Source organism: Cricetulus griseus, chromosome 10, assembly GCF_003668045.3.
Source record: "Cricetulus griseus strain 17A/GY chromosome 10, alternate assembly CriGri-PICRH-1.0, whole genome shotgun sequence".
Taxonomy (NCBI): Eukaryota; Metazoa; Chordata; class Mammalia; order Rodentia; family Cricetidae; genus Cricetulus; species Cricetulus griseus.
The window spans coordinates 6,616,697-6,630,635 of record NC_048603.1 but is presented as its reverse complement, the minus strand read 5'-3'; the positions used below and the strand labels follow the sequence as shown (position 1 = coordinate 6,630,635).

At 38.2% G+C, this 13,939-nt stretch overlaps 1 protein-coding gene across 3 annotated transcripts in view; it reads right to left on the bottom strand.

The window, feature by feature from the left end:
• Window positions 1–13,939, bottom strand: part of LOC100774887 (CUB and sushi domain-containing protein 3) — a 1,055,385-nt gene that overhangs the window by 30,354 nt on the left and 1,011,092 nt on the right. For all 3 annotated transcript variants that reach the window (XM_027431430.2, XM_027431431.2, XM_027431432.2), the window contains 3 exons: window positions 11,101–11,277; window positions 3,660–3,839; window positions 2,058–2,231 (listed from right to left, as the gene is read on the bottom strand). In XM_027431430.2, coding sequence (XP_027287231.1) covers window positions 2,058–2,231; window positions 3,660–3,839; window positions 11,101–11,277 — 531 coding nt within the window. The remainder of the gene's footprint in view (window positions 1–2,057; window positions 2,232–3,659; window positions 3,840–11,100; window positions 11,278–13,939) is intronic.

The following is a 13,939-nucleotide window of genomic DNA, read 5'->3' as shown; positions in this document are numbered from 1 at the left end:
AGAGTCACCAAATGAAGAGAACAACTTCACAGAATTGTAGGATAGCTAAGAAATGAATCAGATGAATCCACTCCAAATACTTCTACTTACTAAGACAGACACTATTCTAGATTCTTTAGAGCATCTGGTTATATCTGTGGACATACTAGAGAATACTCATCTCCAGGTACTTTAATCAATTTTTGAAAAAAGCAAATAAGCAACTGTCATAATTAGTGCATCAAGGAGCAAAGGTAGCATGTGGAAAGACAATTAGTACTATGAGGAAGATAGTTCAAACGAAGGATATTTAAGTGTGTGGTGGGAAATGGCTATCCATTTCAAACAATGTGGCACCATTGCCTGATCGTTAGTGCAGCCTGCATTGTTGACTGCCTGTGTGATCTCAAGCTACATAAAAACTAGCTGTGTGTCCTTAAATGGTGGCAGGATCACCCGCAGTTCGAGCCATCAAGTTTCTCTTTATGAGCCTCAGTGTCATGTGTGAAAATGTTTTGGCTGAATATACTCTCTGAAGTGTTCTTCACTGTGAAGCAGAAAGCATACATGGAAAACCATCAGGACTAAGTTAGCCCTGTTATGTTTGTGTAGTTAGTAATTAAATGTGAGCATATCAGCATTTCTTCTTCCTCTTCTTCTCCTCCTTGTGAAAGACCCCCGCCCCTGAGCTCTCTCTTAAGTTTGCCTCCTCCTCCGGTCGGCGGCTGGCGGGGCGCGCGCTGGATGCCTTCTCCCCTGCACTTCCCGATCCCCGATCCCCACCTCCGCTGGCCTTTACTACCCTGCCGCCGCCGCCGGCCCTCTCCCTCTCCCTCTCTCTCTCTCTCTCTCTCTCTCTCTCTCTCTCTCTCTCTCTCTCAGTGACACTCCCATACGCACGCGCCCCCGGCACGCCCGCCTGGCACCGTGCCCTGGGGCTGGGGCCAAGCAAGGAGCCCCCGGCGGCGAGAGGGCGCCCTCCCCCCCCCTTGATGGGGATCGCTCCGTCCCAAGGTCAGCCATCTGGACGCGGAAGAAGATAAGTAAAGCCAAGGCCGTTTCGCCTGACTACTAGACCTTGAGAAAATGCTGATTTGAAATAACTCTGTACCTCATTAAGTTGTCCAATAGAATCCCTGTAACTATGCTTTTCGCTTCTGTATTGCGCTTTTTGCTATATAAGGACCCCCCTCCCTTGGCTCCGCGCGCTTGGCCTAACAGAAGCTAAGCCGCCCCGGGTAACCATGTCGCTAATAAAGCCTCTTGCTTTTTTGCATCTAAGCTCGTGGTCTCGCTGATTCCTGGGAGTGGGTCTCCTTCTACGAAAGTACCTCTTCGGGGGTCTTTCACTTGTATTTATAAAAAAATATCACTGAATCAAAATATCTCTCCCTCTCTCTCCTCTCCTCCCTTCTCCCCTCTCTTTTTCTCTCATCTCTTTTCCTCCTTTCTCTTTCTGGACATCAGTTCTAGAGACTTGTTCATGCTAGTACACAAGTGCTCCAAGACCAAGCGGTACCTTCTCAGGCTAGTAAACTCCTAGATAGAAATTTCATTCACATCAAAAGTAATTAATTCATTTTTGCCACACTCATTCCCCCTGTCTGTCTTGCAGTCAGCTGTGTTAACACACTGGCGTTTTCCAAGATGGTCCTCACTTTCAAAGGAGTATCTGGGGCTTCGGCAACACTGAGGGAGTCTAGAAATATTACCTAGATGGTACTCTTTTGAATGCTGTGTGGTTAAGTCCATGTCCAACAGTCAATGTAATTAGATTCTCAATCTGATTGGTTAGTAATGGTTCATAAGATGGAATCTACCCTAAAGGATTTTTTTTTTCAGTTTATTGAAATAAACCACCTTCGTTCAAACATTCTGAGCCAAACTGGAAGGAATATAATGACTAGAATAAAAGAAAAGTAGCTATGTTAATGAAAACTGACTTTTTAAATTGAAATCTTAATTGTGTATTCGTAGGGAGCTTGACTTCTTCCGGGATAGCCTAGCCAAGTTGAAAGGTTTAAGCAGCAAAGGTTACGTGAAAACAGTACCGATATCATAAAAATGTCACTACTTACGTAAGCACTGCGGGACCTCGCCACTCCAGGTACCATTGCCTACACAGGTCAGAACGGCAGGAAAGGACAGCTCGTATCCTGCAGAACAGATGTAGCTAATGCTAAAGCCCCAGTCGAAATTTGTTCCTTCCAGCCTTCCATTAGAGATCTGGGGAGGAGCCGAGCAGGTAACAGCTGCAATTACATTAAAAGTAATTAGACACAGCTGCTGAAATGCCCTCAGCGTGAAATAAATAAATAATTATCATTAAGAGCTGCATATGTGCTATTTAACCTTTTGGAGGACAATGCAGGGTAGCATGTTTTAGCCTCCTATTTAGTCTTCCAGAAAGATCCCTAAAATGAAACCCTGGAGGATGATGCTTGCTATTGGCAGCACAATGGCTTCCAGTTCTTTTTACAAAATAGCAAGCTTCCTAATACTGAAGGGAAGACAGAGAGGGTGAGCTTCTATCTGAAATACTGCAAAGGATGACAATAATGTGTTTTCAGTGAAATTATTTCCCAAGTAACCGTGTGAGGCTGATGAGCTGGGTGCCTTGGCTAAGTTTCGATTCACCGTGGAACCTGGGGAATTTAAATGTGCTTTAAATCATTATTTTTTTTTTCAAATACAGACAAACTGAGTGTATGATTACAGTATTCAGTGTACATCCTGAAAACGTGCAGATTTGTATTTGAAAGCCTATGATCATATTTGTAAATACATAATTAATTTTAAATTTTAAGTTTGATCAACTTGTGTTGCGTTATCCCAGGAGAAGAATCAGGTTGGAAAAGTGTCAGATTTGAGAGGAAAAAAGAGGTAACACACCTCTACACATGGAAATGATAATAGTCTGCAATGATGACTAACAGTGGGAGAAACAAATTTCTGAGTTTGCTAACATTTCAATTTTCATTATACATACAAATGAAGGTGCCAAATAACTTTTGAAACATAAATACTTATGTTTGGATCACTGCATATAGATTAAGTATTCAGGCAATAAAATGAAACTATCTGGGATTTTATTCAGAAAAAAATGTAAAACAAAAAAAGAAAGACATTGGAATCATTATATTTGTGAAAATATGTTATGTATATACTAAGTGATCCACGCCTAGACACATAAAGGACGCATGAAAAAGGAAACATCAACTATTAAAAATAAAGCTATTACAAAGATATTCATTACAGTTTCCTTTAACATAAATATTAAAATACCATTATTTGCATTAGCTTTACTAAATTACCATTTTATTTTACCTCTGTACAAAAAGATGGCCTTACATCTCTCCGAAGATTAAAGTGACATTCTTTTACAAATGTCCACCCACTGGTATAAGTATCAGTGGTGAATACATACCAGTTTTCTGCCTTGTTCTCTTGCTGTGTTAGAGCTCATTGTCACTGCTCACAGTCAAAAATGAGTTTGATAAAAAAAAATACTATTTTAAAATGTCTGCATGTTACACTAGGACTTGAAAATAAAATATCCCACATTTTGGTATCAAAAAAAAGAACCCAGTAAGTATATACACAAACATGTATTAACTTATATAAACAGGAAAATGTGTCAGGCTTATTACTTGGCGATGCTGACAGAAGTATTTCCGTACCTCTACATGTTGGCATAACTCCACTCCATGTTCCGTTAGTTGTACACATCCTGACTCTGGAGCCATTTAACTCCATCGTATAGCCTGGCTGGCATATGTAAGAAACGTTTTGGCCGACCACAAAGTCGTCTCCGTACCTCAGTCCATTGGCTGGGACACCTGGGTCTCCACAACTGATAACTAACAATACCAAATGAAAAGGGCAGAGGGTTAACATAATTAACATTAGTAGTGAGCATATGATGTCCTTAACATACGTGGAGGGAAAAGGGATACCAGGCTCATTTTTAGTCATAAAACATAAGCATATTTAAATAACACAATGGCAGGGCTTGATTAGAGAGGTTGTGTGTGTTGTTTAGAAACTGTCATCCTGACCTCAAAAAAATCTTGGTTAAGATGGTATTCTGTTACAGGAAACTGCTTCAATAAGAACTTTTTTTAACTTTTACACTGTGACCATGGAGAAACTACATGAAGAAGCCCATATGTAGGACAGGCAAGGTGGCCCAGCAGATGAAGTCCTTGTCATCAAGCCTCAGGACCTGAAATTTATTCTCAGAACTAACACGTTGGAAGAGTAGAGCTGATTCCTCCAAGTTGCTCCTAAGGTACAGTGCTATAATATTTGTGAATTCCCACATATATACACATGGGTACGTTAATTAATTAGTTTTTCAAATTTTGTTCAATAAAATCAGATTTTAAACACATCTGATATCTATACTATTTGTGGCCACATTTCAAATATCAAACAGCTTCCTATTAACCAAGGCTGAAAGAATGCCCTTGAGAATTTGCAGTCCTTATTGTAGAGGGAATGTGCTAAGGGTATTAAGGAATTGGGCTTGCAAACCAAAGCTTTTGTTTTATTTTATTTTTTTTCCTGAAAATAGATTCTTCTCTCACACAATACATCCAGACCACAGATGTTCCTCCCAGCTCCCCCAAACCTCCCCTCTACCATAGATCCAATCTCCCAGTTTCCTCTTCAGAAACAACAGGCCTTCAAGAGATGACAGCCAAACAGGGGAAAACAAGATACAGCAAGACAAGGCAAAAGCCTTCATATAAGGAACCCAATAGCAAGAAGAGAGTCCTAAGAGCAGGCAAAGGAGTCAGAGATACACCAGTTCCCACTGTTAGGAGTCCCACAAACCTAATACCCATAACATACACATAGAGGACTTTACAGTGTTGAAGGCTAGGAGAGAGTCATTGCTTTGCTGTGTCATGAACCTTAATTTTGACTTTCCACATTTGTGCTCATGTTCACAAAGAAAATGCAAACTAGTGTGTTCAGGACCTCTAACACACATGACACAGCTGCCTGTCTTGTACTGACCTCACAGTAGAAAAGGAAATGGGGAACCCAGACAGAGCAAGGGACACAAGGCTCTGAAAGACCAGAGCACTACCTAGGTCATGGTCAAGGACAATAGCCCTCAGCCCATTATCCCACCAAAGAGGACCAAACTCTAATCCAGAATCCGTCCTCAACATGGGTTGTATACTCAGTGCAGTGAGGTCTTGGCCATACTGTTTGAATACAAAATGATTTATTTAAACTGTGACCAAAAAGACTTTGAGAAACACTTAGGACAGAAATAACACAAGACACAATTCAGAAACAAACAAACAAACAAGCAAACCAGAAACAGATCTTATTATGTCCTAAAAGTGCAAATTGTTTTAAAGAATGGACTTACATATAATTTGGAACATGAATTGGTTAATAGATTTCAGAGAGCTAATAAAGTAAAATACAAATTATGCTGATCATTCGATGCAGATAAAATCTCACCTAGTATGATTAATCCTGATTGGCTTATCAACTTGTCTGTTTGTAGTAACAAAGTGTTGGTGAAGATAAATACTTGCCGGAAGTCCATCACCAGTTCTACCTCTTGCATTCTTTTTAAATTCACTTTTTCTATTATTTTAAGGTTACTATGATTAAATTATATTTATTAGTTTTCTATCAAGATTGATTAATGCCAAGATTCTTTATATGTGATTCTATTCTGTTGTAGCCGATGGGAATTTAGGACTATACATATTGGCATTTCAATTGAAGGATAATATAAAGGATGTCTCCTATATAATCATTTGCTTTGTAAAGTAGTTCATAGAATTCCAAATAGTCACGTTTAACGTAAATTCTATTTTAAAATTTGTATCAAGAAAACTTTTTTTCCTGGGATGGGAGAAGGAAAGGAGGGAACTGGGGTTGAAATGTAAAATGAAAAAAAAAAAAATTTAAAGCAGCTTCAAAAAAATAAAGCCACAGAAACACCCAGTCTTGAAACCAACCCCCCCCAAAGAAAATAAAATAAGCTCAACTAAAAACATGTAACAAGATAGAACAGAGATGTATAGGAAACAAATCATCCTGTATATTACCTAAATATGTTTCAAATTCACGACCTCATAAAATAGCTATAGACTTTAAATTTGTTTCTCTTATTTCTTTAGGTTATTTTTGCTTTCACCCAGATTTTTAATGAAGAGTATATTAATATTAATAAAGACATCTGCAAACGTCTTTTTTTTTTTTTTCTGGACAGGGCCTATTACAGATTGAATTGGAATATTGGCTCAAAAAAAAAAAAAATCCCACCCTACTATTATGTCTAAAAATTGGCTCCATCCTCTAATTTACATTTTTGGGAACTCTGTGCACCTAATAGTAGATAAGAGGAAAAAATTAAATTGTCAAACTTTTGAAGTAAAATGAATTGAAATATAATTCTATACTTTATTTTCACCATAAAATTGAGAAAAAGATAAGTCAAAAAACACATTTTAAGGGAATTAATGACTTTCCTAACAGCTACTATTAATTATGCCTCCTACAAATAATGAGCTGTCGTGTCAATCTTGATCATACTGGAGTCTACAGTCTACTGCTCCATCGACTCTCCTTACCAATGACTCTGTGATTCAACAGCACTGAGTGCCACTCCTTCCCACTGACTGATCTTTCTAAAACACTTTGTCTCTTGAAGGAAATGCAGCATTATTGTTGACTTATGTCATATTTGCTTGACATGTTAATGGCAATTTTGGTGGTTATGAAGGAAATATTGTTTGGAAAGACTGTTGTGGAAAGTACATGGTCATTTCAAATTGGAATAAAATAATTCCATATAACTAAATTATGATATGAAGAGTAAATGGCTATGAATTAATGTAATATCTTCTTATGGTTTATCTGCCTTGCCATAATATTATATTATTATATTCTGTATGTCTTTTACTATTGGAATGAAGAGGAAAGAGAGTCAATAAACCCAGAGTGAAAACACAAAGTATGGGATCAGAAGGAAACACCAGAACACTGCTTCAGTTGTAGAACACACAAAATTAATCTTAACTGCTACACTTACTCATTTACCATGGGTAAATAAAGTCATGCCCCTGCTCCACAAATTAATAATGTTTCCAGTGTGAACTAGAAATGAAAATGGGGCATTTTCAGCAACATGTCACTATTAAGTATTGGAGTTCTGTTAAGCACTTAGCACAGTTTTAAATGGTGAAAAATCAATGACAAACATTAGTACTTGAGAGCTGATGTTATAAAAATTCTAACAGAAAAAATGAAGGATTATTTAGTGGTGTGTTTGTGTATGTACCTTCATGTATGAACATGGGCTTTACAGAACTATGATTTGAATATTGGCTTCCATGCAAAATTGTAGAAATTTACCTTACTCCAATGGAGTATTGTTAGCAGGTAGGGGTTTCAAGGAGGGCTTTGTTCTCATAGATGTGAATTAGAACCATGTCACAGGGTTTAGAATCTGTTTTCTGCCACTGAAGGACAAAAGCCATCTAGCTGTCACTAGACATGGGTTCTGATGACTACTTGATCTCAGACTCTTTATTCTCCACAACTATGAAAAATAAGCCTATGCTCTTTATGACTTAATATACTTTTATAACACTGTAGAGAGCTGTCTTCCTAGCAAAGTGGCCACTATTCTTCTGAGATCAGATTTACTTGAATGCAAGAGAATAGCAAGACAGGGTCTGTGGATTGTTGGCTTTCCTTCCAAAACAGAGGGGCAAGGGAAGGTTCACTGAAACAGCCACTGATTTCTAGACCACTCCCTCCTATACCTCACAGTCCTTGGTATGTGATCCTACCTTAATTGCATGTGGCTATTTGGTCTGGGGTGGTATTGAGGGCATATAGAATAAATGACTATAGGCTTGAGGAGGTTCCCTGAATGGTGCTATTTATCTATGCTCGGCAAGACTTCCCAGTGCAATTACTTGGACTTCTTTCTAAGGAAAGGCTAGATGCTGTTCGGATCTCACAAAGTGAATGAATTCCCACAACACACAGTTACATAATTAAACTAATGTGTTTGCGTCTTCATCAAATTTTGCTGTCAGGTGTGATTTAAACATCCAATCAAATATTTTAATGTTTTCTATGCTAACTTCAATGTGTTTGACATTAATTCATAAGCCTTTGCAGATAGCCACTATAAAAATAATACCTACAACTGGCAAATAAAGAAAATCAAATCATATTTCACCTGAATTTAATCATATTGGTGTATGTGAGTAATAATCAAGCTAAATGATATTTTTCATAAGCGATAAACAGTAATATTTAGAACTAGTTTCTTCCAGTAGTCTAGAGATCATCAAATGCTATCATTTCTCCAATTTTTTGACCTGTGAAATGCAAGTCTACACTATTATCTAAAGTTTTAGGACTCTACTTAAGGATCACTGTCCATTAATAAGAAGAAATATGAAACACGGATTTTAATTCATTTACATTTCCACCTATAAGTCCTATCAGTCACTTAGATGTTTTCAGCAAATTTTAGACTGCTTAATTTTCACTGAAACCTCCTTGCTTCTTTCTTGAAGAAAATTTTTTCCTGTTCATGGTATTTATTATAAATAAATTACCATAGTATGGACTGTATACAGTGGTCAGTGTGTAGCAGATCCCCAGATTTACTAAAATCAATAGTTGAATTACCTTGCTCAGCACAATCCTTTGTGAAGGGCACATAAGCCAGCTAAAGATGGTGCTGAGGGGAAAGTCACACACAAAAAAGGGTGACTGGTTGCCAAGATCGAACCAGATGAGGTCACTGCATGAACTGCTCAGGTTCACTAGGTTCGCATAGGTGCATGATAGGCTGACCTTTAAAACCATTGGCTGGTTGTTTTCCTGCTCTGTGGTTTTTTGCTTTAAAAGATATTTTATGGCCAGGTGTTGAGGATGCATGCCTTTAATCCCAGCACTCAAGAGGCAGAAGCAGGCAGATCTCTGTGAGCTCAAGGCCAGCATGGTCTACAGAGCTAGTTCCAGGATAGGCTCCAATGCTATACAGAAAAACCCTATGAGAGGGAATGCTTGCTGTGGGGCAATAAAGGAGTTCCTGCTTGACTAGACTCCCTGTGTCCTATTGTCTCAGGGATCCTGGGAGGCTGAGGCACAGGCTAGGTACACTTGCTGCTCCTCGAACCCAGCTCAGCCTTCCGTGGTTGGGCTAAGCCCCTGCACTTTTCTTTGGCTTATTAAAAAAAGCAAAGGGCATTGTACTTTCAGTGAAATGGTTAAAATCAGCTTAGACTTAACTGAATGATTTTCATTGTTTTCCCTGTGGTCTACGCATCTCAGTTCTCCCAACCTTCATTCCCATCAAGATCCATCCCTTTCTCTCTCCCCTTAGAGAGGAAAAGGGGCAAACATGGAAGGCACAACAGTAATAAAAATTATCATAAGATAAAACAAAAACAAACAAATTGGAGTACATCAAATCAAACAGAAGTGAGCCAGCCCAAGAAAACACACAAGAGATAGTGATAGACATAGAAACCCACTCATTTGCACACTCAGGAATCCCATGCAAACATCAAAACTGAAGCCATAGTATATATATATGAAAAACCTGTAGGAGATTAAGAGAGAGAGAGAGAGAGAGAGAGAGAGAGAGAGAGAGAGAGAGAGAGAGAAAGGTGAGGTGGGCTCCTTCAAAAAAAATACCTTTGAAATAGTTTCTTTTGCTATCTACTGTTGGACATGGGCATACTCATTCTGCGATGAAAGGAAAAAATAATAAACTATAAAAACCCACAAAGCCAACATTTAGGCAATTGTGATCTTCCATGGATGTGTTGATTATATACTTGCTTTCTGCTGCTGTTTTCCTTCCTCTTATCATTCTTCACAGCCTTCCTTATAGCCTCCATTTCCGACTTATTTCTTTATTCCTATTCCTTTCTTTGGCCTACTTTTCCCACTGTTTTGGCAATAAACTCAAGACTTCATATATATATATATATATATGGCAAGAACAGTACAATTAAGCCATATTCCTAACCCTAAGTACTATTTTATGCCAGACATAGGCATTGGTGTAGGAGATTTTAAGAATTCAACACTGTGGGTGGAGTATTTGCCCAGGCACAAAGGGCCTGGAGACCAATAGGCCCTTGCTGCCTGAACTGAACTAAACTGGCTATCTGAGCCTGTAGTATGTAAACTTCCCCAAATTGAGCCAACCTAGGTCTGCCAATGAAGCCCCTAGCAAGTGCTGCTATGCTATGAGACAAGACCAGCTGAACCAGTCTCCAGTCACCACAAAAACACCCTGATGTCAGCGCTGCAGCCTCCTATTCCCCTAGGCAGGTGGGGGTATATAAGGCTTTCCCCTTTCTGAAATAAACTGAGCTTGCTACACCCAGCATATACACCACAGTCCGTGCCATTGACTTCAAGCCTACTCGCCCATGTCCCTCAAGGGGAAGTTCAGTGGGACAAAGCAGCAGATCAGAGCAACACACCACAGCGGGCCCATTATCAGAACTGGTTTTCTATAACACATTACCAGTAAGAATTCATTTATATCTATCTGGGCATTAGAGGTCCCTATCTTTAATCCTAGCACTCAGTAGATGCAGGCAGATGTCTGGGTTTGAGGCCAACTTGGTGGACAGAGAGAGTTCCAAGAAAGCCAGGGCAACACAGAGAAAGGCTTTCTTGAAAAACCAAAACAAAAGAAAATTGATTTACCACATCAAAATACCTATAAGGTATTTTGTCAGCGTGAGCATCTCTAATAATGATGCTTTCAAATATCAAGATGGCTGTTGGTCTGAGTTAGATTGGTAAGCAAAGAACTGAATCCGTTGTAATTTTATTCTGACACTTATATTTAGTAACTATGCCTAAAGTTTGCTAAAATATATAAAATATGACTGATTTTCTTTGATCCCTCTTTCCTCACCCAGCCAATGCAATACCTTGGTGAGACTAACAATTCTTGAAATCACTAGTGTATAATTTAATGGTAAGTATACATAACCTTCTAACCTCAAAGAGGTAACATTTAGTTAAAACCCAATGACACCTTTATCCATTTTCACTTGAATGAAACTTTTGAAAGATGAAGGAAACATTTACTTGTACAGTTGGGCAAACTTCCAGACCACGTTCCGTTGGCGGTGCACTGTCGGACAGAGGGTCCCGAAAGTGTGTAGCCTTCCATGCAGGAATAGATGACAGAACTGGAAAATGTGGTACCATCAATCCGAAAAACTTTCCCATTCGCTGTTGTTCCTGGGTTACCACATTGTACAGCTGTAAAATAAAAGGTTTATGAGGACATTCAAGAACAATGAAATAGAAATCCTTTTTCAAACACTTAATGTCTAGTGTTCCTTCAAACTTGTCCTAAGAAATAAGAAAATTCTCTGAACTTTGCAATGAAATATCTGCCTACGTAGTTGAAATGCAAGATGAATTTGTGTTGATTTTGTTTCCTTAATTACTAGATTTCAAATCAAGTAACATTTTAAAAACTGTGATTGTTATTAATTTCAGTACAACCATTGAAAAGAAATCAATTGAAGAGGGTTGCCTTCAGATACATGAAGTTTTTCTTTTGCCTAAAAACCAATTCATACAAATTTAGAAAATTAATAACTGTAATAATATACAATAGATTTATTATATTGGCATTCCTTGAGAACAGCTGTTTAATATATATATATGCTCATATATATATATATATATATATATATATATATATAATTTAAATATTGTATACATCCATATATTTTACATGAATATATAACATTTGCATTGTTAGAGTTCCTCTCTGTAGGCAATTGAGCATATAAAAAGAACAAGGTAAATAGGAAGTAATGAATGAAGTTTTCAATAAAGAATCACAAATCCACATTGTCTTAAAGACCAATAAGCTAATGAAAATAAACATACTATATGACCCACCTACACTACTCCTCATCATAGGCCCAAAGAGCTGACATCCTACCACCAGACACTCTTTTCAGCCATATTCATTGCTACTTTAATCACAATGCTAGCAAATGGAAACCCGAAATGTCCTTCAGCTGATGAATGCATTACGAAAATTTGGTATGTATTCACAGTGGTGTACTCTTCAGCTTTAAAGAAATATAACGTCAGGAAACTTACAGGAATATCTATAGAACTAGAAAATATTGTAAAGCAAGAGGTGACACAGACCCAGGAGCCAAACACCACACATCCTGGCTTACTTGTGATTCCTACCTTCAAATCTAGATGTGGGTATGTCACGTGGAGCAGCAATCAATGCTAACATCACTCTTTCCTGCATCTATTCAGTATTTTGTTCTATAGAAAACAGATGGCTTATAATTCACTTCTATAGAATGTTGCATTGTGATAGCACCTCCATTGTTATTACAATTAAGAAGACCTGGCAGATACTGTAAGTCCCCCAAAATCTGGTTTTAGATTTTTCTGCATTGTCTTCAGCTACTTCATTCTTTAACTCCCCTCTGTGTATCATCTGAGTTTCCATTGTTTCTGAAGGTGGCGAGAATCATTCATGTTTTGTGATAGCATGAATACTAAAAATCTTAAATGTGGTGAAAACATTTCTATAATAGAGTCAATCAACAGTAGAAGTGTGTTGCATGGAAACTATTTCCCATTTCCAAACCAATATGCTTGTTATAATATCACATAAGTCTTCTAAGTGACCTTGCAAGTTTTGCTTTCAGTATGAAGCAGTAACAAGAATAAGCTAATTCTTCCAGGTGAGTTTTTAACTACATTTCAGCGTTATGTATTTATCCAACATTAAACATAAATTCATATCAACGATGACCTTACCACATTAGGATTAATAATCTTAGTAACAAAAATTGTGTTCTACAAATAAAAACTTGATCTAAGTATTTTTATTCTATTTATAGAGACTGGGAAGACAAACATAATGAAGTAAAGTTGATGTGAGAAAAAGTTATTTTTCCAACCCTGTATACTACAGATAACTGGGCTAAAAAGAAATTTCTGGCAGCATTTTGAGTTTTTCACTCAAAATGTTTATTATTTGGGATATTTTTAAACTGTATTTATTTATTCATTTTGTATTCAGAATGCAGTTATCTCTCCCTTCTTTCCTCCCATTCCCTTCCCCCATCTCTCTTTTGCCCCCGACCCCCTCACTGTTTCTGTTCAGAAAGGGGCAGGCCTTTCATGGGTATCAACAAAGCATGGCCTAGCTATCAAGTTGCCATAAGACTAAGCCCATCCCATTGTATTAAGGCTGGGCAAACCAATCCAGTATGTGTAATAGTCTCTGAAGAGTCATCCAAAGCATTAGGGACAGCCTCTGCTCCCATTGCTAGCAGTCCCACAAGTACACCAAGCTATAAAACTATCAGATATATGGAGAGGGCCTAGGGCTGGTTCCAAACAGGCTCCCTGGTTGTTGGTTACGAATCTGTGAGTTCCTATGAGTCAGGTGAGTGGTTTCTATGGGATTTTCTTTGTTTTTTCGATATCCTGGACCCCTTTGGCTCCTACAATCTTTCTGCCCTGTGTTCAGCAAGATTCCCTAAAGTCAAGCTCAGCTGAATGTTTGACTGTGGGTCTCTGTATCTGTTTCTATCAGTTACTGGATGAAGGCTCTCTGATGATAATTGGGGTAGTCACCAGTCTGAACATTGGGGATGTCAGTTTAGGCTACCTATCCTCTATTGCTTAGTCTTAGCTGGGGTCATCCTTGTAGGTCTGTGGGAGTTTCCCTTGCATTATTTTGGGATCAGGGGTATGCCTTATTTTGATTATTCTCTTATACATTAAATCCCAACTGGTTTCTCTCTTTCAAGTTTCCCCCATACATCCCCTTGATGGGGAATGTACTGTGTATGCTTATCTTATTGATTGTTAAATAAAATACTGTTTGGCCAATGAGACAGCAAGTAGACGGGACTAGGAGTCAAAG